We start from the raw sequence: 25,114 nt of genomic DNA on the forward strand, positions 1-25,114 counted from the left end.
TGGTCTCTGGGCCCTTAATCAAAACAGAAAGAGCAATTAACAACATTCAAAATACCTAGAACAATTATAACAAAACCACGTAACAGGGCATCTCCTTACAAACCCCGAAATACGAGGAGGTGGGAACAGACTACCAAGAGCCTTTAGACCCATTCATTATTGGCATCTCTGCAATAGGAAGAAAGAAGGAATGGGGCAATATCTGATGGATCTGAGAACAGAACTCCAGAATATTCACTAAAAGACGGTGAGGGCTGATTAGACAGTAGTCGCTGTAACTGAGGAGCTTTAACGTCAGGAGCAGTCTACCTCCTGTGAACTTTCAAAACTTACTTGCCAAGGCACCATTGTAAGGCAGAGTTCAGCATAAGGAGAAACTGCTAGGAGTGAAATAAAATTGTACTAGAAAAGGGATAATAGACGTAAGAGAAGAAGGTCCAAGTAAAAGTGAGGAAGAATTACACAGTCAAGAAATCTTAGGAAACAAACCTCAATTTTTAACGCTATCCCAAAACAGCAGAAGAGGGATCTTTGTGAAGTTAAAGCTTTTCTGAACTCCCTCACTCTAAAAGTTCAGGAAAATTAAATTTACATAAAAATGAGCAATAGGAAAGTATCAGGGTCAAAGAGCGTACAAAGTTATTATAGGGGGTAAAAGGAACTAAATAATTATCCCTACAGACAATTAACGCTTTGTGTATATAAAAACATGTACACAAAACAGACCAAAATAGTAACCTACTATTTCAGAATGAGCAAAGAGGCCCTAAGAAAATGGCATAAGACATGAAAGAACATCATAAGTCAATTATGAAAATTCAGGAATAGGGTGACAGGACCTAGGGAAAATTAGACATAAGTGAAAAATTACTTCAGAAATGAAGCCTAAAATAACAGCAAGGCAAGAGCAAATGATGCAGTAAGAAAGCACAGAAGGTGAAAAAAAAAAACTTCTTAAAGATTTTATTTAGTTTTAGAGACAGGGGACAGGAGAAAGGGAGAGGGAGAAACATCAATGTGTGGTTGCCTCTTGCATGACCCCAACTTGGGGCCCTGGCCTACAACCCAGGCATGTGCCCTGACTGGGAGTCGAACTGACACCACTTTGGTTCTCAGGCCGGAACTCAATCTACTGAGCCACACCAGCCAGGGCAGAAGAAGAAATTTTAAAAGATAAAAAAGTTTCAAGAGACAGTAATACAAAAGACAAATAATAGGGGTTTCTGAAAAAGGAAATCAAAGCAACTTAATAGTAAAGTATAATTAAAACTTTCCTGAAAAAAAAATTTTTTTTGAAGCTGCATGTTGAAAGAATATAAGCATGTGCCTAAGAAGTTTGATTCAGGTGATCAACATCAAGCCCTGTTCTACCGAAGTTTCTAGACTATAAAAAAAGGAAGAAGAGAAAAATATTGGTTAGTTAGAAGAAAAGATCACATGACTTGTAAGGAAAAGAAAATTAGGGTTCCATCACAGTTATTGTACTAGAAGAAGTTGGAATAACATGATCCTCAACTGACTTTTGAGTATAATCCGTAAGTTGATAAACTGCTATCAGTGTATAAGAATTCAGAGAATAATTGTTCCTTTGAGCACTTCCTTGAAGAATTTACTAGAGAATGAGCTTCAGACAAAATAACTAGGGAGACATCAACATAAGGATCAGTGGTGAACATGAAATATAGTTACCTGAAATAATGAAAACACAACAGAAGTTGGCTTGAATTTGAATTGAAAGCATCAGTATGAACTTATGAGACACACACATGCATGTGTGTAAATTTCCTACCTGTGTCCCTCTGTCCACGGAACAGACCTAGAAACAATGATCAATCCAGTAGCAATATATATGCTTAGTGCCCAGGTTATGGTGTTGAAATACCCTTAGTTGCTAAAAGAAATCAGAATTTCTTGGAGAAATGACAGATTCTAGGTCAGTAAGAAAGTTTTCTAGATGGGTCTGGAAACGTCATACTGTATAGCAAAGAAGCTACTAAAGACTACTAGAAACCTCAAAGGATTTAAAGAGACAACTGGGAAGAGTCTTGCATTGGCCCCAACTGGGACAATTTGGACCTCAATAATAATAATACAATGTATTAAAACCCATCAAATATGCTTAAATCCTTGAGTTCATAATGACACTTTAAAAAAAGGAGTCCCTGTCCAGAGGTGATAGGGACTGTCCCTAATCTTGAAAACTGATAAAAGGGAGAAAGAATTTTGTTCTACCTTTCTTGTACCACTGGGTAACCAAATGGTAAAATGGTCTATTTATAAAAATATTCTAGCTGATTAAAAAGAAATGGCAGAATATTGCCATTTTGCAACCTCAAATGAATAGGCATTAAGCATCAATGGCTGCTGATATTAAAGAAAGAATGTTGAGATAACAAAACTATAGAGCTTACCTCTATATTTCAGAGAATTCTTTACATGGACAATGTATACAAGACATACTGGTGTTTGGCCTTGGCTGGTGTGGCTCAGTGAATTGAGCATCAACCTGTGAACCAAAAGGTCGCTGGTTAGATTCCCTATTGGGGCACATACCTGGGTTGCGGGCCAGGTCCCTGGTTGGGAGCGTGCAAGAGGCAGCCTAACCATTGTGAGAGGCAGTCACATCAGTGTTTCCCTCCCTCCCTCCTTTCCCCTATGTCTCTAAAAATAAACAAATACATTAAAAAAAAAAAAAGACATTGTATTTTAATGTGTAAACTACACATCTAAGACTATTTTCAATAACTAAGTTGATTGAATCTTCCAGTAGTTTGGTGGAAAATATGACAGTATAAAAAGATTTTTTTCATAAATCTGCATTGAATACGAAGCTTATATACCATAGGGTTGAACAATACAAAGATACATAGTAATATTTTGTGCTAGTGTTATATTAGTGTAGCTATATTTCCTGTGTAGTGAATGGCTGGGAGTTAAGTCTACTAATAGCAATAACAGCAGCAATAAAATAAAGCAAAACAAAATAGTGCTTCCTTTAAGAAAAAGGCACTTTTCCTAAAGTCAAAAACAGTAGCCTAGACCAGAATGTGGAGATTACAAAGTACAAAAGGAAAGCAAAATCTAAGGAAGTTGTGTATGTATTATATGAGCCTTGTCCAGAAAAAGTCTAGCTATTTTTAATGGAACAAGATCGGTTTGTGCGTTATCGATGTAACGTGGTGGCAGCCAAGGAGAGTGGACTGGAATGTGCATGCGTGAACAATTTTGACTTCACTGTACTAGTCAGTGGCAGCAGTAGATGGGTTGAGTGAGCATGTGTACTGTGTGGTTGTCACATTCAAAATTACTCAGCAAGTAGAGCAAGGAATCTGCATCAAATTTTGTGTTAAGCTTGAGCTTTCCTCTGTGGAAATATTTTGGATCATTCAGAAACCCACAGCTATGGGCAGCTGGTGATTGGCAGCTTCATCATAACAATGAGCCTGCTCATGCATCACATCTCATGCAGAGTTTTCTGGCGTAACATCAAATCACCCAGGTGACTCAGTATCCCTACAGCCCAGATTTGGCATGCTGCAACTTTTGGCTTTTCCCAAAACTAAAATCACCTTTAAAGGGAAGCGAGAGCCCTGGCTGATGTGGCTCAGTGGATTGAGTGCTGGCCTGCGAACCAAAGTATCACCGGTTCGATTCCCAGTCATGGCAGGGCACACGCCTGGGTTGCGGGCCAAGACCCTAGTTGGGGGTGTGAGAGAGGCAACCATGCAGTGATGTTTCTCTCCCCTTCTTCCTCCCTCCCTTTCCCTCTCTCTAAAAATGAATAATAAAATATTTTTTAAAAAAGAAAGTGATTTCAGAAGATACCACGCAGCTGATGGCCTTCTTTGAAGGGGACTGAGGCGTCATTGTCTATGTACAATGTTTCTTGTATCATGTATCTTTAATAAATGTTTCTTTTTCATAGTACATGGCTGAATACTTTCTATACAGACCTCGTGTACTTAATCAATGTCCTAGATAATGAGGGTGGATGGTGAAGAAGAATAAAACCTCTGACCAATAACATTTATTATTCTAGAAAACCACCAGATTGCCCACATACTGTGGTCCAATTTCCACTAAGGTTGTAGGTAATGTAAAATTAGTATCTTTCCAGTGTCACCTGTCCCTTTCTCACATATCCCTATGCTACGGTTCTCTAACCTGCTCATTTCCCAAATACTGTACATGGATTGCATGCTTCTGTGCCTTTATTCCTGTAGTTCCTGCTGGGAAGACCATTTCTTCTCTATCTGATAGAGATACCTCCTTCCCAATCTCATCAAGGAAGCTTTTGACTCCTTCATACTTTGCCAGTCCATGCTTTATGTAGAAACATGCACAGTATTGTTGCTGTTGATTTTCCTATATTCTCTCACTTTATTATACCTGAGGGTAGGAACTGTCTTCGTTTTTCTTATGTGGTTCATTTCTTTCATAGTGTCTTGCAGATAGCAGTTCAGTTAATGATTGCAGTTGTAATGAATGAGTAATAGAGATAAAAGAAAAAGTAGAGATTAAGTTCAAATGAGGAACATATACAGGGTGGGGCAAAAGTAGGTTTAATAATGCAGTAATTAATAAATAATAACAAGAATAAATGTTTTGCATACTGACAACTGTAAACCTACTTTTGCCCCACCCTGAATAGCTGATAAAAATGTAACCTTTACAAAAAATGGTCATATAATTACAATTATAAACTCTTAGAACATAGGCAGTTCTCTTTGTAATTACAGCTTAATACAGGGCTGTTATAAAAGCTAAGATTTGTTAAGTACCTGCCATGTGCTAAACACTGTTTTAAGTGTTTTATATATATTCACTTATTTAGTCATAGCAATCCTAGAATTATCTCCCTTCTGTAGCTGAGAAAACTACAAAATGATTGAGTTACTCACCCAAAGTACTTTACTCCACAGCTGGTAAAGTAAGTGTTGGAGCTGAATTTGAAACTAAGCAAAATTGCTCCGGAGTCGTGTTTCTTAACCTTTTTTTAATTATTGTCCCTCCTCCAGGTGACTCTTTAGAATTGTTTTTCTTTCTTTTAATTTTCCTCCCCCCATGGATATTTAATACCACCGCTATGCTATCTGTTTATTTACTGTGGCACTTTATTGTGTACCCCCTCCCCAACAATTTTGACGCCTTCAGGGGCCATATAATTTCTGTTGATAATGTATACTTTAGAGCTTGTACTTTAAAACAAAAATTGTGGCAAAATATATGTAACATAAAATTTGCCTTCTTAATCATTTTAAATTCAGCAGAGTTAAGTGCATTCACATTGTTGTGCTAGAGCCTGTACTTTAAAACCAGTCTTCTCTGCATTTTGCTAAAAATTGCTTCTTGACTATGAAAACCTAAATCTTCAAATTACAGGGAACACAAACTGGCATTTCTATTTTAAAATATTGCTCTTGTGTAGGGAGCTTATCTGTTTTATCCTTTGCTGTATTCACTACATTTCTGTATTTACTGTATTTCTCAGCCCCTAGCACACAATGTATGGCACATAACATGTCTTCAGTAAATATTTATAGAGTGAATGAAACTTTTAACTATAGCATATTACATAATCTTTAAAACAAATAGTATAGAAAACTTGTATACAGTATTCCCTCACTTATCGCGGGTATTACGTTCTAGACCCCCCGTGAAGTAGGAACCTTATTACATTTATTCTACGCTCTTAAACCTACGTAACTTTAACAACATACGTATACAGTACCGCAAAATCCCGGGATACTGTATAGCGAAAAATCTGCAATAAATAATTAAATATAATATTTTTAAAAATCCCGCAATATAGTGAGGCTGTGATAAGTGAACTGCGATATAGAGAGGGTCTACTGTGTATTAAAAGTTTATTAAAATATGTATAGCATATTCGTCGTCGGCGGCGGCAGCCGTCCATCTCGAGAGACGATGGTGTAGCTTCTTAAGTGTCTATCTGCACCGCCGAGAATGGCTGTGCAGTCCGACTCGGGAGTGACACGGCATCTGTCTCCTCCCGTGTTGAATCGACATCTTGCGATGACGCTGGAGTGTCCTCTCCAGTGGAGCTGAAGCTACAGAGCCTGGGCAGGGTGATATGGAGGGTCTGCTGTTGCCCATGCAGCAGACCCCCCCTCTCTTCGCAGCTGAAGGGTCCAAGGGAAAGACGGAGTCGATACAGCTTGGGTTCAGGTGCGCCGCAGGAGTTGCCGGTGTTGACTACAACGTCAAACCGCCTTAGGGACTCCGGCTCCGGATTTTCTGTCGGGGTTTACTCCCTTAGCCTTTCCCCAGAAGAGGTATGCCGCAAGGCAGCGGAGGTTTTTTGGAGTCAGAGTTTTCCTTCTCTGATGTACCCTGACTGGAAGATCGAACCAGCGACACTTAGCTCGCAGGCCGACGCTCAATCCACTGAGCTAAACCAGCCAGCATATTATTATGTCTTAAAAGAGTATTAAAAATGAATTGAAGCAACAAAACGTTGGGGTTGTTTAATATAAATAGTATTAAAGAACTAGAGAAAAGTAATTGTTAACATCTCTTAGATACTGTCTTTAGGTAAAAGGCAATAAGTAGGATAAAGGGCGCTAAGTAGGATACAAAGTTATTCTAACAAAAGGAAACTAGATACTGAGATGTTAATTCAATACTTAATCACACATGAAAGCAGTATGAATGCATATTCCAAGTGAATGATAAAGGCTACAGTATAGGGAAAGGTTTATTTGTTTATTAATTCATTAAATATTTTTGACCTACTACTTTCTGTCAGGCAGTGTGTCAACAGTTCTAAATAGGACCAAATCGGAGACCTTTTTTTTGAGGAACTTGCAGTTCAGCAGGAGACTGCAGACATCACACTTAAGCATTCAGCGAAAATGTGTAGAATACCTAGTATATGTCTAGCATTCCTGTATTTATTGGGAACACAAAAACAAATACAATATGACATAGAGAAAGGAACATTGTCTCCTCTTGGGTGCAGGAGGGAAAGCTTCCAGACAAAGATACCTGCCTAGATCTTGAAAGCTGAATCAGAATCGGTAAGATCAGTGGAGAGAGGAGTAAGTAGGAAAGAAAAGACTTTCTGAAAGTAAGAACAACATCTGTAAAGTCAGAGGTTTGAAACAGCCTAGCACATTTAGAGCTCTCTAATTTACTGTAGTTAGCTTGTAGAATATATGTGGAAACAGGAATATGGGATGGGTGGGAAAGATAGCTTCCAATTATATAGACCTTTTATGGAATTAAAAGATTGTAGTATAGTATGGGTTTAAGTAAGGAGGCGGCAACACGATCAGATTATATTTTAGATTGTGTTGAGAGAGAAAACTGGATGCAAACAGTCCAGTTGGAAAGCTAAGGAAGGGAATTGGGATGGAGAAAAAAATGTGATTGCCTGAAACAATGAGAATGGATAAGAGGGTAAAATTGTAGAAACATTTTGGATGTTTTAAAAAAAAATCCTCAGTGACTAATTATATATGGGATTGAGAGAGAGAGCAAAGTATAAGATAACCTTGACATTTCTCATAATTTCTAGTTACTGCAGAACAAGATTCAACTGCATGTTATTTTCTTTACTGCACTTGCCGATGATTACTTAATCATTCTGTATCTTATTAATCTGAAATTTAAGAAAATTTAAAATTTTTATCTAAAAAGAAAATTACAGTATCTTATAAGGGTAGTATCTGCTCATTGTGTAAAAATTAATATAGAAAGATGTAAAATCTGTTGTATAGCCTAGAGGAACGCAGAGAGCAACTGAAATTCTATCATTCAGGGTTAAGTACCAGTAACATCTTGTTTCTGTGTACTCCTAACTTGTCTATGCAAATATATGTAGACATTTTCTATAAGTGGGATAATAATATACCTGCTCTTTAATAACCTACTTTTGTCAATTGACCATATGTATTATACACATTCTGCCATGCCAAATATGAATCTGTATCATAATTATGGATGGTACATGTATGGATGTATCATATTCAGTTTTCTATGAGGCCTTTCAACTGTTTTTATTTGCTATCTTTTCTGAACAGTGTTAACATGAATATCCTTATATCTTTATGCAAGTTTATGATTATTTCCCAGAATAAAATGAAAAAAATTTAATTTTTTAAATTATATTTTATTGATTATGCTATTAGAATTGTCCCAATTTTCACCCCTTTGTCTCTTCCAAGCACCCTCCACTCCCTCAAAAATCCCCGCACCATTGTTCATGTCCATCGGTCATGCATTTAAGTTCTTTGGCTACTCCATTTCCTATACTGTACTTTGCATCCCCATGGCTGTTCTGTAACTACCAGTTTGTACTTCTTAATTCTCTCACCTCTTCACCCTTCCCAGAAACCCTCTTCCCATCTGGCAACCATCAAAATGCTTTCCTATCCATGATTTGGTATCTGTTCTTTGCTTAGTTTTTTTTTTTTTTTTTTTTTTTTTTTTAGATTCAGTTGTTGATAGTATGTATTTATTGCCACTTTATTGTAAAAAGTTTTGATGTTCTTTTTCTTAGATAAGTCTCCTTAACATTTCACATAACAAGGGTTTGATGATGATGAACTCCTTTAGTTTTTTTCTTGTTTGGGAAGCTCTTTATCTGCCCTTTGATTCTACATGATAGCAATCTTGGTTGTAGGTCTCTGCTTTTCATGACTTCCAACATTTCTTGAGAAATGAGCTGACAATCTTATGGGAACTCCCCTGCAGGCAACTAACTGCTTTTCTTTTGACATTTTAATTATGACGGGTCTTAGAGTGGGCCTCTCTGCATCCATCTTGCTTGGGACTCTCTCTGCTTTCTTAACTTGTATGTCTATTTCCTTTGCCAAGTTAGGGAAGTTTTCTTTCATTATTTCCTCAAGTAGATTTTCATTTTCTTGTTCTTTCTCTTCTCCTTCTGTTATCCCTATAATTTGGCTGTTGGTACATTTAAAGTTGTCCCAGAGGTTCCTAAGCCTCTCCTTGTTTTTTTCAGTTCTAGTTTCTTCATGCTGTACTGGTTGACTGTTTATTTCTTCCTTGAGTTGAACCCCAGCCTCCTTCCCTTCACTATTGATTTCATGTGGGTTTTTCTTCATTTCACTTAGTGTAACATCACTTCTTCTCTTATGCATTTGCCACACTCAATTATTTCTCTGAGCATTGTTATCACCAGTGTTTTGAACTCTGCATCTGTTAGGTTGGCTATCTCCTTGCCACTTAGTTCTCTCTCTCTGGAGCCTTGATCTGCTCTCTCTTTTGGTCATACTTCTCTGTCTTCTCAACTTGACTGTCTCCTGTTTTTGCCTCTGTGTATTAGGTAGAGCTGTGGCACCTGTTACATTGTAAGGGGCGGAGCCTTAGGTATTCCTCAGTGCCGGGCAACCCATTCCACCACTTTGAGGCGCTGTATGCCGGGGTGGGGTCAAATGGGAACAATGCCACCTGCTCAGCACTCGCCCCTTTTCCAGTCACTTCACCTGCTTCCTGTATGCGACTGCTGCCTCTCTAGCTGTTGTCTTGGTGAGGGTTACCAGAGTGAGTGGGCTTACATATGTTCTAGGACTGTGGAGGCCTCTAAGTGAACTCTCCTGAGAGACCAGCAGTTTCTTTTGCAGCCCCAACCCCTACTGGTTTTCACAGCAGGAAGCAATAAGGCTTTATTTTCTCTGCTGGAACCATGAGCTGTGCAGTCTGGCCAGGTGTCCCTCCTGGCTTTTATAATTTGTGACTGCTCATTCTGCTTGCTAGCCACAGCCACTGCCTTGCCACCAGTACTGTCACCGTGCATCGTCTTCGCCCCTCCTACCCATATTGATAAGTATTACTTCTTTAGCCTTTGTTTGTTGGACTTCTGTGCCATTCGATTTTCTAGCAGTTCTGGTTGTTTTGTGTTTTGAGGTAGATGTAATCTTTATGGTTGTACAAGGAGGCAAAGCGTGTCTACACCTCCATTTTGTCCAGAACTGATGTGTCATTTTAACTTGAAATTTGGGGATGTTGAACATCTTTTCTTAAGTTTATTAGACTTGTGTTACTTCTTTTTTGACTTGCTTTGCATTTTTCGTGCCTACTGTTAAAATTTGCTCTTTTTTCTTAATATTTGAGAATTTTTGTATGTTAGGAATGTTGACTTTGTCCAGCTTTGCAAGCATTTCCCTGCATTTTGTCATATTCAGTTAAACTTGTTTTTGGCTCTTTGTTTTTAACCCTATAGGTTTAGAAATATATTTTTCTATAGCCAACTCCATCATTTGGTTTATGATTTCTGGCTTTCCCCACCCTGAGATTACCAAAATATTTGTATATAATTTTTTACTTACGTTTCTCAAATTAAAATTTCTAATCCTTGTGGAATTATTTTATTTTAAAATGAGATAGCTTTCTTTCTAATAGCCAGGTGCCCCATTCCTTTCTTTCACTGATTTGAAATGTATCTTACATACTATATTTTTGTATACATTTAGACTACTTCTAAACTATTTGGTTCAGTCAAAATGTATTATATATATATTTTAAAGATTTTATTTGTTTATTTTTAGAGAGAGGGAGGAAGAGAGAGAGGGAGAGAAACACTGATGGTATAAGAGAAATACTGGATCAGTTGCCTTTCACATGTCCACAGTTGGGGACCTGGCCTGTAACCCAGGCATGTACCCTGACCAGGCATTGAACCAGCGACCTTTTAGTTTGCAGACCTGGACTCAATCCACTGAGCCCCACCAGCCAGGGAGTGCTGTTTTATAGTTTTTAATATATAAGCAGATTATTCTTCATTATTCTTTTTAATAGTCTTTGTATGTTTATTCTCCTGGGGAAACTTTATAATCATTTTATAAAGTACTTCCAAAGTTACTCTGAATGTATTTTTAAAAATCTCATGATTACAGTTGTCATTTCAGTTGACTCTATTATTCAGTAAGGGCATTTAAAATTTTATGTGGTACTTAGTACACATGGGTGTTTTATTGAAATATTTTTATAGAGTTTATTGATTCAGAGGCCAAATATGTTTAGCCCCCCAAAATTTAAAAGCACATCATTTATTGTTACCTGTGCATATGTTAAAACTTGAATAATTGTTTCAAAGATGGATCTCATTAAGTTTACACAAGGACAGTTTATTGTGTTTCAAAATTCAAAATACTTTTTAAAAATATGTAAGGTAGACTACTCTAAAAATTCTTTAATTACACTAGATATTGTATCTATTAAGTTGTGTCCATTTCAGTTCTTGGTTGATGTTTATTTGTTTCAGTAAGTGTTTCCCTTACTTGCTCACAAACATTTAAGCAGAGGAAAAGTAAATGAGACCCAGAGCCTTGAAGGTCCTTTATTAAGAGTAGACACTTGTTGGCCATAGTTTAGAAATTATAATTCATGTATCAAAAATAAGTCAGTTTTCAGAATTTACTAAATTACTTGACATAATCTAAGTTTTTAAAATTAGTATAACCATTTAGTTTCAGCGAAACCAAGTATACAATAAGGCTTTAAGTCATTTGTAAAACCTTTTAATGAACACGTACACACAGCTTTTTGATATCAATGGGCATTATTTATCCATTCATAGAGAAAACTGAGGCTTTAAGGGTTATTTTCAAATGGTAGGAAAAAAGGAAACTAATATTCTGAGTACCAAATGAACTAAGACTTTTTTCTTTGGTGTTTTCCTGGGTTACCTTATTTTTAATAAATAGATAATTTCCTATAAGTAACTTTGATCAAGCAGTTGCTACTGTACATATGTAACCATATAATAGGTCTCCATCTTATTAGTTCTTCCTGTTTTTTCTTTATTCGAATGTGGTTATTCACTCAAGTTTATATAATAAGAATACCCCAGTATTCTTTTTTTGAGCACTTTGCCCAGCTGCTTAGATATCCATGGATGATTATAATAATGATCTGAATCATTTCTTTTTGTTCTTTAGATTCCTGAATTTGACAACTTGTACCTGGATATGAATGGAATTATACATCAGTGTTCCCATCCTAATGATGATGATGTTCACTTCAGAATTTCAGATGATAAAATCTTTACTGATATTTTTCACTACCTGGAAGTGTTGTTTCGCATTATTAAACCTAGAAAAGTGTTTTTTATGGCTGTTGATGGTGTGGCTCCTCGAGCAAAAATGAACCAGCAGCGTGGAAGGCGTTTTAGGTAAAACAATTATGGTTTTATTTTTCGAATACTATTAGATTAGTAAAACATGTTATTTTAATTATAATTGACTTAATACAATGCATCTTCTGTTAATGTTTCTTTTCTACTTAAGTTTCCCCCCAAATGGGGCCCTGACTAGTGTGGCTCATTGGATTGAGCCCCAGCCTATGAACCAAAGGGTAAGTGGTTCGATTCCCCGTCAGGGCATATGCCTGGCCTGCAGACCAGGTCCCTAGTTGGGGGCCCGCGAGAGGCAACCACACATTGATGTTTCTCTCCCTCTCTCTGTCTCCCTTCCCCTCTCTTTAAAAATAAAAAAATCTTTAAAAAAATTTTTTCCCCAGAAATGGAAAATATACTTATGATGTAACATTTTATCATTCAAGTAAACAGATGAGTAATTGAAATGAGGTGTCATTTCACAAAGCCTCTGTTGGGCTGTATAAGGTTACACTGTTGTTTTCTGTCATGTCAGTGAGAGAAACGTTCAAACCTGTAGAGAAGTTTTGTAAGTTTATTCGAGCCAAACTGACAACAATTGCTATGAAGAAAAACCTCAATGAGTTGAGATAATGCTCCGAAAAATGGGAGTTTAGCATCTTACTTTATATATTACGATCAAAAGAGGAGGCGTAAGTGGGTTCCATGAAATCCATTCGCAATAGATAAGGGAGGTGGGAGGAAGCAAAGTAAGGAAACCTCTGGGATTGGATAAAAAGTAAAATGATAAGACACATCTTTTACATAGGTGGGTACAGTTTAGTTAATAGTCAACAGTTAACATGATACCAATAACAGAGGATTTTTGGTCTCCCCTTGGTGCAGTGCCTGTGCTTTGAGGGGTCCAGGAAAAAAGGAAGTTCGACTTTCCAAAGGTTTATTATCCTAGATGCAAAAAGACAAGACAGGCTCAAGTAAGGTAAAGATTGACATTTTTTAGGGAAAAATACTGACCTGGGATGTGACTGTTCAATATGAACTGCTTTTAGTTAATAATTTTTAGTTTGAGACCATCCTGTGTGGTTACTTTACATCTCTGAATTTGTAAAGCTGCCTTGAAGTCCTCTCCTGAGCTTGTCTGGTTCTGCATGTGGCCCCATTCTTTCCACAGTCACAAAATTTTTAAACTTCTTGTGGATAATTTGCAGATGGTAGTAGAGAAAGCTTCTATAGGAGTATGCCTTGAACTAGGAAATTGCAGAATGAACTGAGAGATTGTTTTAATCAGAGCATCATTGACATTTTACTTTAATTGAACAAACATTTATTGAATACCCAGATTCTGGGTTCGATGCTCACTCTGAGCACGAGTCCAGGGCAATTGAGACTTAACCCTTTGAGTGCCATGCATAATTGCTAAAATTCGTGTCAGAAATGTCAGGCTATTTTGCTGAGAAATGCAGAGTTTATGAAAAATGTCTATAAAAACATTATTATTCATAATAATTTGCTGAAAATGTCACAACATATAGTAAATGCACTCTTTTGTAAGCAGTGTTCTTTGACGCAATTTAGCAAAAAATTTGTTGCATTAAAGTTATTATAACAATTATTTTAGAAAAAATAAATTCTTTTCTTCAGTGTGGCTTTTGAAGTATAATATAATGGCATAATGTAAAGCCTATTACAATTTGAAAAAACACATGGCACCATGGATAACAAGCAAGAAGTATGCCAAATATTGCATAAATTTTTGAAAAAAAAGCTTCATAACATACAAAAAAAACACAAATGGCATTCACACTAGAGACATATATCAATAGATATCAACAGTGAAAAAGTTTATAAACAAAAACTAAATGCAAAAATACAATAACAGTAAAATGTTTATATATTAACATTTGTAGCTATTGACATATTTTGGGTGCAGCCCTTTGTCACATCTCATCTATACTGTTCTTTTTTTTTTTTTTTTTTACTCTTTTTTTTTTAAGTATATTTTATTGATTATATTGTTACAATAGTTACAATTTTTTCCCCTTTGCTCCCCTCCACCCAGCACCCCGCCTCCCCCAGCAATCCCGCCCCAAGTCCATGCCCATGGGTCGTACATACAAGCTCTCCTGCTTCACCCTTTCATATATTCTTGTTCTTTTTTTTTTAAATAAATAAATGATTGATTAATTATTTTAACAATAAAAAATAACAGTCCCTCCCTTTCAGACTTAAGATCCTTTATAATCTTATAAAGGACAATGGGCGAAGGTCTCGAGCTCCTCTGGCTGCTTCAAGCTGGACGTGGTCATCGTCCTACCTACCCTTGGGTCCAGAAATCCCTAATGAGAGTGGGGGTGTGGAGGGGAGGGTGACCTTCCCACACGGTGCAGACTCCAGGTCAGTTGGCTGTCCCTGGACAATGGCATGCTTGGTTTAACAGTCTGGCATCTTTGTTGTGTTCTGGGGGCAACAGATTTGGCAACAGGATTAAAAGACTTCATTCAATCCATAACCACTAGATAACAGAAGGCAGGGATTAATTTTTCAATATCCCACATTAGGGAAAAAAAGGGCTTCTTTGGAGGAAGGTGTGCCAGGCACATCTCACCTGTCCAAAACCCTTTTGTCCATTATACTTAGTTTGGGCTGAGGGAAATAATTTTGGTTTCCCCTCTCTCAGACCTCTGGACCCTTTCTGTCCAAGCCATTAGGATAGAAAAGAGAAACCAGTTTTAAAGCGAAGCCCACAGACCACCCCATACTTCACCAACCCAGCCACTTAGTTCACCCAAACTGTTGAGTCTCAGGAGGCAGCGCGGCAGACAGGATTAAGTGAGGCCTATATGTACAGACAATCACTCAGGTAATGAGATCATAGGCTTATGCCCTATGAAAACAGAACACACATGTTAATTTATGTAACATAACCCACAGACAAGTCTCTAAATCTGTAAGACTGTCTTATTGGAAAGACATCCAGTTGCAAGGCATTTGACATTCTTCTTGCCTGTAAATTAAACATCTTTGATGATATCACAGATATAGTTTAACTTTCAAATGAAAACATATTTTAAATGAAAAGAAACTTTAAAGATGGTTAGCTGCACTACTTTATAGTCTGCCACTGATCATTGTGATTTTCCTTGAATAACGATTTTTCTCCCTAAGATTACCCTCCTTGTCATTAAAGGGACTGCATTAAGTCCATTTTTAATTTATCCTGTTCATTTGCATAAACACAACAAGAGCAGTAAATGATCACTTATGATCTTTAGTTCTGCTTTGCTGGAACTTACGCAAGGAACATTTAAGGTGACCTTCAGTCTGCCCTTCAGGGCACAGAAGCTGAGCCACATACCTGGCATTCAGCCTTGCCTGTACACACCTGTCTTTTCCAAGTCGTTCTGGTTTTCCATTGTGGCTTAACGTCCCTTCTAGACATCTTTCAGGAAAACAACCTTCATTCCTTCCCCAGAAAGATTGCTGTGGACCGCACAACCAACCACGGTACCAGGCCTTTTATCTCGTGGACTTTTATTACCTTCGAAAGTCATTCCCAGTTCCTCAGGGCTTTTTGGTAACAACCAGAGCCCAAGCATGTCTCCTTTAGGCATGACATTCCAGTCAACGTCTTGGTCAAAAAAACCTCTATTAACAACTGGTCTTATTAGTTTTATGCAAAGAAACTTAAGTCATTACTTCTTTAGAATGCCAAACTCTGGAGGGATCTGATAGGGGGAAAAATATACAGTGTGAAGGAAAATCCTTGTCCTTCTAATATTCACTGAACTGGCATTTCCATTCTTCATATTTTCATTTTTCCCCCACTAAAAATTTTTTTGTTTGTTTTTCCATTACAGTTGTCCCTCTTTTTTCCCCCTCTTGCTTCCCTGCACCCTGTCTGTCCCTTCTCCCACATTCAGGCCCCACTCAGTTGCCCGTGTCCGTGGGTCATTTATACGTGTTCTTTGACTAGACCCTTCCCCTTTCTACCCCCTTCTCTCCCTCCCCCCTTGTTACTGTTAGTCTGCTCCTTGTTTACATACCTCTGATTCGATTTTGCTCATTTGTGTTGTTCATTAGTTTCCTGTAATAGGTGACAGCATAAGTTATTTTTTTTTCATTGCCTGGCTTATTTCACTAAGCGTAATTCTCTAGTTCCATCCATGTTGTCGCAAATGGTAGAAGTTCCTTCTTTCTTTCTGCTACATAGAACTCCATTGTGTAAATGTACCACAGTTTTCTGATCCACTCATCTACAGATGGGCACTTAGGTTGTTTCCAGCACTTGGCTATTGTAAACAATGCTGCTATGAACACAGGGGCGCATAGGTTCTTTTGAATTGGCGTTTCTGGATTTTTCGGATATAATCCTAGCAATGGAATTGCTGGTTCAAAAGACAGTTCCATTTTTAGTTTTTTGAGGAAATTCCAAACTGTTTTCCATAGTGGCTGCACCAGTCTGCATTCCCACCATCAGTGCACTAGGGTTCCCATTTCTCCGCATTCTCTCCAGCACAAGTTGTTTGTTGTTTTGTTGAAGATGGCCATTCTGACTGGTGTGAGGTGGTATCTCATTGTGGTTTTTATTTGCATCTCTCTGTTGGCTAGTGATGTTGAGCATTCTTTCATATGCCTGTGGACCCTCTGTATGTCCTCTTCAGAGAAGTGTTTGTTCAGCTCCTTTGCCCATTTTTTAATTGGGTTGTCTGTCTTCTTGGTGTTGAGTCATATGAGTTCTTTATATATTTTGGAGATCAATCCCTTGTCTGAGATATCATTGGCAAATATATTTTCCCATATAGTTGGTTTCATTTTCATCTTGCTGATGTTTTCTTTAGCTGAGCAGAAACTTTTAAATTTGATGTAGTCCCATTTGTTTATTTTTTCCTTTATTTCCCTTGCCTTAGGAGCTATATCAGTGAAAATATTGTTACGTGGGATATCTGAAATTTTCCTGCCTATGTTTTCCTCTAGGACTTTTATGGTGTCACGGCTTACATTTAAGTCTTTGATCGATTTTGAGTTTATTCTGGTGTATGTTGTAAGTTTTTTTGCATGTCCCTTTCCAGTTCTCCCAACACCATTTGTTGAAGAGTCTCTTTTCACTCCATTTGATGTTCCTTCCTCCTTTGTTAAATATTAGTTGACCATATAGACCTGTGTTTATTTCTGTACTCTCTATTCTGTTCCATTGATCTATATGTCTGTTCTTATACCAGTACCAGACTGTTTTGATCACAGTGCCTTTGTAGTATTGTTTGATGTCTGGTATCGTGATTCCTCCTGCTGTGTTCTTCTGTCTCAAGATTGCTGTGGCTATTCGGGGTCTCTTTTGGTTCTGTATAAATTTTTGAAGTATTTATTCTAGGTCTGTGAAAAATGTAATTTGTATTTTAATAGGAATTGCATTGAATCTATAAATTACTTTGGGTAGTATGGACATTTTAATGATATTGCTTCTTCCGATCCAATGGCATAGTGTATGCTTTCATTTATTTGTATCTTCCTTAATTTCTTTCTTCAGTATTATGTAGTTTTCTGAGTACAGGTCTTTTACCTCCTTGGTTAAGTTTACTCCTAGGTACTTTATTTTCCTTGTTGCTATGGTAAATGGAATTTTTCTTTTAGTTTCTATCTCTGAAATGTTATTGTTGGTGTACAGAAATGCCTTTGATTTCTGAATATTGACTTTGTACCCTGCCATTTTACCGAATTCACTTATTAGGTCGAGTAGTTTTTTTGTGGCGTCTATAGTGTTTTTCACATATACTGTTCTTGACCTGGTTTTTCTTTTTGGTGTTGAGCATTCCTTACACAATCTTAGCTTTCTTCCTGGAAGCATCTTTACGCCATATACGTGAGAGGGACCTGGTGGATTTTCTTCATTGCTGAAATTGTTAACAGTGTCTCTAACCTCATGCCATTCTCTGGCAAGCTCTTCTATTATGGAGGTGTTGAAATTCAATTGAGATATTGGTTTGTTCCCACCTAAAAAATTTTCCTTATAAAGAATGTATGCACTCAGCAGCATTCTTGATAATACATTGAACACAACCTTCTTCCAATACTTTAGTGTTCTTCTTTCTTCCAAATACATGTAAAACATCATATCAGACGTGTCTGTGCCTCCCATGTATCGGTAGTATTCCAGTATGATATCTAGCTTGGAAATTGGGGTCATATTCCTTTTTTATGCTGTGTTCGACACTGTTGGACCTGAATAAGAGCTAAGGAGCAATACCTGCTTTCTTTGAGATTTCTTTTCCCTAAACCCATACAGTAACAGGAAGGCATTTCTAAAAATTCTCACCTCTCCCACATTGAACTTTTATAGAATCTGGTGAGGGAGAAATTTTCAATTCCTACGAAGTATTTCTGTAATGTATGTCCCTACTGAGTAGAGGTACCTAGCCAGGGGAATCGAACTAAAAAAATTGTCACAAAAGATGTGGTAACCTTTATTCGTATAATTTCCTATGGTAAGCAGTTTAGTTACTATAGTATAGGCCAAACCGTGTTTTTTCACATCATCTTTGTCTGTATTACTTTTTGCTCCAAGGTATGCATAGCATACAAGACAGTAATTTGAGACTGCATCACACATCATCCACAATTTTACTTCCCAGCGATGATGGTGTTTATTTGGCAAGTACTGCAATAATCTGCTGTGACTTTTGGTACCAGCCAAACTCATCAATGCTCAGTTGTTGGTGGGGAGTATAGTAATGCCAAAAGACACTATTGGCACGATCAGCTTTTGGCTAAAATTTAGCACGTGGGTCATAAGATGGGTCATCAGGAGTGGGGATTTTGGAATTGTCTACAAGATGAAAAAAACCATAGCAATAACTGAAGTCAGTTACGAGAGAACATGTGCTGGAACCAAGGAATTGATAAAGATTTCTTTTTTGACCAGTAGCTGTACATGCTTGGTTTAGTAATTATGCCCATGCTCAGTATACAAGCTGTAAAAGCTTTTATTTCTGCAACTGTTGTTGGTTTCCGAAAACTCACCCTAGAATTGGGGGACAAGTTTTTGTGTGACTGAAGGTGCTCTTGTGCGTATCTGTTGGTTTCGGCGACCATTGGCTTCAGCAGCACTTCAGTGAGGAAGAGATGGAAATAAGCAGTTGGCTTAGAATCAGTCGGTGGGGCATGCTTCACACCTGGAAGCTCTGCAAACTGATGTTCCAGTTGTGTTGGGTTCTGCCCAGCTTTCACTAGCATCACTTTCAGAAGAAGATGGTTCAGTTTCATCTTCACTTACTTCATCTTCAGATGCACTGCTTTCAAGATCACTTATCACAAAATCACTGTCACTCGGTTCATCGCTGTTCAATTTAGAAATTACTTCATGCAAAGTTTCCTTTCTCTTTATTGGGGCACTCATTTTCAGTTTTTCTGTAAATGTCTTTCCAATATAAAAAAGCACGGGCACAAAATGAATGAATACTGGCTGTAAGAATCGTATAACTCCTTGGCTAAAGTTCAGCTGAATCCTTTTCTTCATCTATGACTCTTGAAAGTAGTCTTGCTCTTGCAGCACAAAAGAATGATCCACTCTAGTATGATAAGAATATCGCTTCATGCAGAGGATACCAACTTTTGATACTTTTTATTCAAAGCAGAAGAAAGTGTGCGTTTACTGCAAACACCATCGGGCAGTGGTGACATCCAAATCTGCTCTGACGCAGAGAGAAACTAACCTTTGTTGTGTTTACAGCCTACTAGAGGGGATACCCAGAGAGCCAATGCAGCACTTCGCATTTCCGCAGTAAACAACGTTCCCCTCATTTTGAAAGGCTGACTCATTGTCAGAGGATATCAGGTCCTTATCTCTCCAGATGAGGGGGTCAGATGTTTCAGGGACACTTCGTGATTCTGTCGCTGGTGAAATGGACCTAAGATGTAGCAATTCACATTTCCTCTGTAAACAATGTCCCCTCATCGTAAAGATTGACTCATTGTAAGACGGTATAAGGTCCCCCACTCTATATCATATCCAGATTCAGGTTCCTATCTCTCCATATGATGTGGTCAAATGTCTCAAGGACTCTCCGCATTTCCGTAGTGAGGGCAATAAACCTACTCTGCTGAGACACTGGAAAAAATGCTAATGCTGTACCGTGAAGCAATGAAAATGTCCATTAGCAAAAGCTTCCTATCATGCACAATGCAGTTTCGATGATTATTGCAAAGATAAATGAAATTAAAAGGACCACTTAAAATGTAAGTAAAAATTATAACAATATGTCAGTATTTGAACAAACATAAAAATTCGAAATTTGTGTCAACATGAGAAAAAGTTATATCAATATATAACCTGAGGTACAAAAAAAGAACAAAACATAAAATACGAATTATTCCATTGTTGTTTACATATATAGACATTGGAAAAAGAGTCGCTGGGAGTGATGCTGGCACTTTTGGGCAAATTTGTCAGTGTCACAACGACGTTGGCACTCAAAGGGTTAAAGTGATGGAGTATGAGGGGAGATCTGAGTTTGGACACTTGAGGTACAGGGTGAGGCAAAAGTAGATCTATAGTTGCGAGTACGCGGAACAGTTTATTTTTGTATTATTATTTTTTATTGTATTATTTTCCATATGAGCAACTGTAAACCTACCTTTGTCCCACCCTGTATTATCAGCCCTGTGAGTTGGGTAGTAGAAGTAAAAGGATATAGAAGAGGTTATGCACACAGAGAGGGTTTTAATGTCAAAATCTGGAACATGTGAAATATTTCTGAATAACAATGAGAGCATGTTGAGGACTTGTTTATGAGTAGCAGAAGTTAAGAGTGTTGTTAGAATTGAAGAAACCCTGAGTTTCTTTAATGGGTCATTAGCATAATAAATCCTTTCATCACAGTGGCCTGTAAAGTAATGGGAAGGAACCTGTGAATCAAATATGGAAGTCATGGGGAAACTGAGAGTACCTTGAAGGCTAGCAGTGAGAATGGGAGGAGGATAGTCAAAAGCACTGATTTAAATATCAAAAGAGCCCTGTCTGGGCAGTAGCTCAGTTGTTGGAGGGATACCATGGTTGTGGGTTTGATCCCTGGTCAGGGCACCTACAAGAATCAACCAGCGAATGCATAAATAAGTGCTACAGCAAATTGATGTCTCTCTCTATCACCCCCCCACTTCCTCTCTAAAATTAATAAACGAAAAAAAAATAAAAATTTAAAAAATATCAAGAGAAAACATACTGAAGATATTGGAACCTTTGTGAAATCTTTGAAGACAAGGACGATCTCTTAACTAAAATTTAGATTCTCATGTACCACCCAAGGTTTATTTAACCTGACTCTAAAAATTGGGCCCTAGAAACTATTTTTACGAGACTCCCCTGGTATTTGTTAAACTAGTTTTGGGGAGCTACTGGGTTAGAAAATCTAGTATTGAGGAAAGATTATACAAATAAGCCTATTGTATCACTCAGTATTCAGTTGCAGGTAATAGAAAACTAGCTATTTTAAGCATAAAGGTCTGTAATAGGTGTACATAAAAATTGTTGTAAGAGTTCTGGCCAGTGTGGCTCAGTTGGTTGGAGTATTGTCCCACAGACCAAAGGAACACAGGTTCAGTTCCTGGTCAGGGCACATACCTAGGTTGTGGGTTCGATCCCTGGTCAGGGTGTGTATGAGAAGGTGGCCAGTTGGCATTTCTCACATTGATGTTTCTCTCCCTTTCTCTGTAAAATCAGTAAACATATCCTCCAGCGAGGATTAAAAAAACAGAAAAGTGACTTCCAGAACACACCATACAATTGACCCACCAGTAGCTGGCACCTCTACTACCACATTCAGGAAGGTGAGGAGTTCAGAGATCCCCACCAGAACAGGTGGTTCCTGGAACTTTTTCTTTTAGCTGTGATTTAGATATTAGCAAACTACTACCTGAGCTGTTGACTCCAAGAATACATCACTTTAGTTAAAATCAGCAATCAAGAAGCTAACACTGCATCTGTATCTGTAACGGAAAAACATGCCCTGTGCCTTGCTTCTCAGCACCTACAAAGCTGCTGAATATTGAGATCATTTCTACTGTTCATGAAGCACACACACCGCACAACTCCAGCGCCTCAACTGTCATGCAGACTTTACCGCACTTATACCTTCCAAACATCTTTGGAAGCATCTGACTTACAAAACCTAAGTCATATCCACAAACCTAGCTGCAGTCAGTGCAAGAGTTTATTTTTCTTTAGCTTTCCAACCTCTCCACAATACTGGGGGCCAATTCACCATTACCACCACAAACATTTACTAAGTGCTGTGCTGGCATTGAGTGCTCCCAGTGCCCAATCCCCCAGTCAGCTTTTTCTCATTCTCCACAGTGACTGTTTCTCCATTCATAATCTTTCCACATCTCTTACTTATTTAAAAATCTCCTATAATCTGGCATTCATCCCCACCATTCCACTGAAACTTTTTAATGACTACAAATAGATTCCTTATAGCTATATCTAACGAATAATACTGATTTATATTCATTTATTTGTGGTATTTTAACAAAGTAAACCTTCATTTCTTGAAATTTCTTTCCTTGACCTTCATGTGACCATACACTCTCTGACTGCACCTTCGTAGTCTCCTTGTTAACCTTTCTTCCTCTGCTTTTTCTTAATATTGATGTTTTTTAAGGTTCCATTCTGGGTTCTCAGCGATCTTATCCAGTGACTTTAATTACTCCCAAATTTATCTTTCTGGTAGCTGTGTCTTTCCAGAGCTCCCTATATATCCAAATACCTGCTAAATGTCTGCTTTTCAATACCACAGATGCAATTCAGGCTTAACATGTTCAGAACTGAACTCATCTTTGCCTCAAAACTGTCTTCTTCTATTTTGCCTATTTCAGTGAATGACAACACCATGGATAAAGCTGCTCAACCCAAAAGTCCAAGAGTAATTTGGCTTCTCCCTCTTCCTTATTCTCTTTATCCAGTTTCTTAAAAATTTGTCATATCTAGGCCCTGGCCGGGTAGCTCAGTTGGTTAGAGCATCATCCTGATATGCCAAGGTCGTGGGTTCAATCTCCAGGCAGGGCACATACAAAAACAACCAATGAGTGTATAAATAAGAAAAACAACAAATCAATGTTTCTTACCCTCTCTCTTCCCCTTCCTCTTTCTCTCTAAAATCAATTTTAAAAAAATTATATCTATTTACTTATTTTCATTTTTACTGCTACTCTCAGCCTAGGCCACCATAATCTATGAACTAGATTACTTGATAGTCTTACCTTGTCGCTTTCGGAAACATTCTGTTGTAACCACAATAAATATGACTGTTTAGTTTTTCTTTTTTTGTTATATCCCAAGAATTGTGACATAATAAGAAGGAAGAGAAGAGGAAAGAATTGGTTTTCATTGGAGAGATTACAAATGAGTTAATATCTCCGGAGTTTTTGTTATATTGAAGAGGTTGGTGAGAGAGAGAGGTTGAATATGAAGAAAAGTTTATTTATCGCAAAAGTAGAATTCCACAGGGCACAGTAACAAGTCTGTAGAAAATGTACATAAAGCAGAGCTTCCCAACTTGTATGCCATATAGCATGCTGGTGTGCCACAAATATGTTATTGGAGAAATCCGACAGTAGTTGAGATGCTTCTTTTCAAACCTAGGTCCACCTGACTCTGAAACTCATATTCTTCCTCGTAAGTCTGATTGCCATAAAAATGAGATGATTTTAGCAAATGATGCCATTAATATTACTAAACTTTTATTTTAAATGTTTTTATTAAGAAACCTAAAGATATACATTACAATTTTGTGATTATGTTTATGTGCTATTCTTAGAAATCATGTTAAGAATGTACTTGTTTGATATTATTAAATGTATATACAGGGTGGGACAAAAGTAGGTTAACAGTTCATATGGGAAATAATACAATAATAAATAATAATAGAATAAACTATTTTGTGTACTCACAACTGTAAAACTACTTCTTATAGGTATTTCTAATGTTCTGTCAGTTTTATATTGTTATATAGTTCTAGTTCTACAGCCCTTATCTGGAAAAAAATCAATTCTTTAAATAAATTAAAACAATGCTGAAGCTCATCTTTATCAATCATAATTTATTTCAAAACTTGTGTTGTTTTGAACCTTAAAATTGATGGATTAGTATTTTATTTATATAGGCATCTAAATAACAGTTAACTTTATATAAAGATCTATATTTTTTCCCAGAAAGTAAAATATATTCTTCCTCTTGTCTTTTAAGGTCAGCAAAGGAGGCAGAAGACAAAATTAAAAAAGCAGTAGAAAAAGGAGAAACTCTTCCTACAGAGGCCAGATTTGATTCAAACTGTATTACACCAGGTAAATTCATTGAGAAAAGAAATTCAAAGATTAAAAATGGAAATTTTAACTTTTTTCAAATGTATGTTTTCTAGCCTCTATAATTTTGCCTTAGGATTCCATTTGCTTTAGTTTTTCAATTTTGTCTCCTCATGAGATAATTTAGTCGCCTTGGTCATAAGTGTTCCTATAAAGAACCGCTGTAGAGATTTACAGATATTGATGAGAGCAACTGTAAAGTGGACTCTTCTAGATGCACAGAATTTCAGACCTAAAAGGAGCTTGCAAGATTCGTCCTAATGTTGCCATTTATTTATTTATTTTTAAGGGAGTCAGAATTTTGTTTTATTTTTTATCCTTTAGTAAATTATATTTTATTGATTATGCTGTTACAATTATCCCACATTTCCCCCCTTTGCCCACCTCCACCCAGTACCCTCCTGCTACCTCAGGAAATTTCCACACCATTGTTCCTGTCCATGGGCCATGGGTAGGTTCTTTGGCTACTCCATTTCCTATACAGTACTTTATATCCCCATGGCTATTCTGTAACTTCCTGTTTGTACTTCTTAGTCCTCTTATGTCTTCACTCTTTCCCCCACATCTCCTCCCATTGGCAGGGGAACATCAAAATGTTCCCCATATCTGTGATTCTGTCTCTGCTCTTCTTGTTTGCTTAATTCATTTTTTAGATTCAATTGTTGA

The 25,114-nt window shown here is 37.4% G+C and overlaps 1 protein-coding gene across 2 annotated transcripts in view; it reads left to right on the plus strand.

Moving 5' to 3' along the window:
• Positions 1 to 25,114, plus strand: part of XRN1 (5'-3' exoribonuclease 1) — a 151,585-nt gene that overhangs the window by 1,753 nt on the left and 124,718 nt on the right. For both annotated transcript variants that reach the window (XM_090278698.1, XM_090278706.1), the window contains exons 2-3: positions 11,925 to 12,157; positions 24,333 to 24,430. In XM_090278698.1, the coding sequence (XP_090134824.1) occupies positions 11,925 to 12,157; positions 24,333 to 24,430 (331 nt within the window). The remainder of the gene's footprint in view (positions 1 to 11,924; positions 12,158 to 24,332; positions 24,431 to 25,114) is intronic.

This window comes from Furipterus horrens, unplaced genomic scaffold (genome assembly GCF_987537825.1).
Source record: "Furipterus horrens unplaced genomic scaffold, mFurHor1.1.pri manual_scaffold_1, whole genome shotgun sequence".
Classification (NCBI taxonomy): Eukaryota; Metazoa; Chordata; class Mammalia; order Chiroptera; family Furipteridae; genus Furipterus; species Furipterus horrens.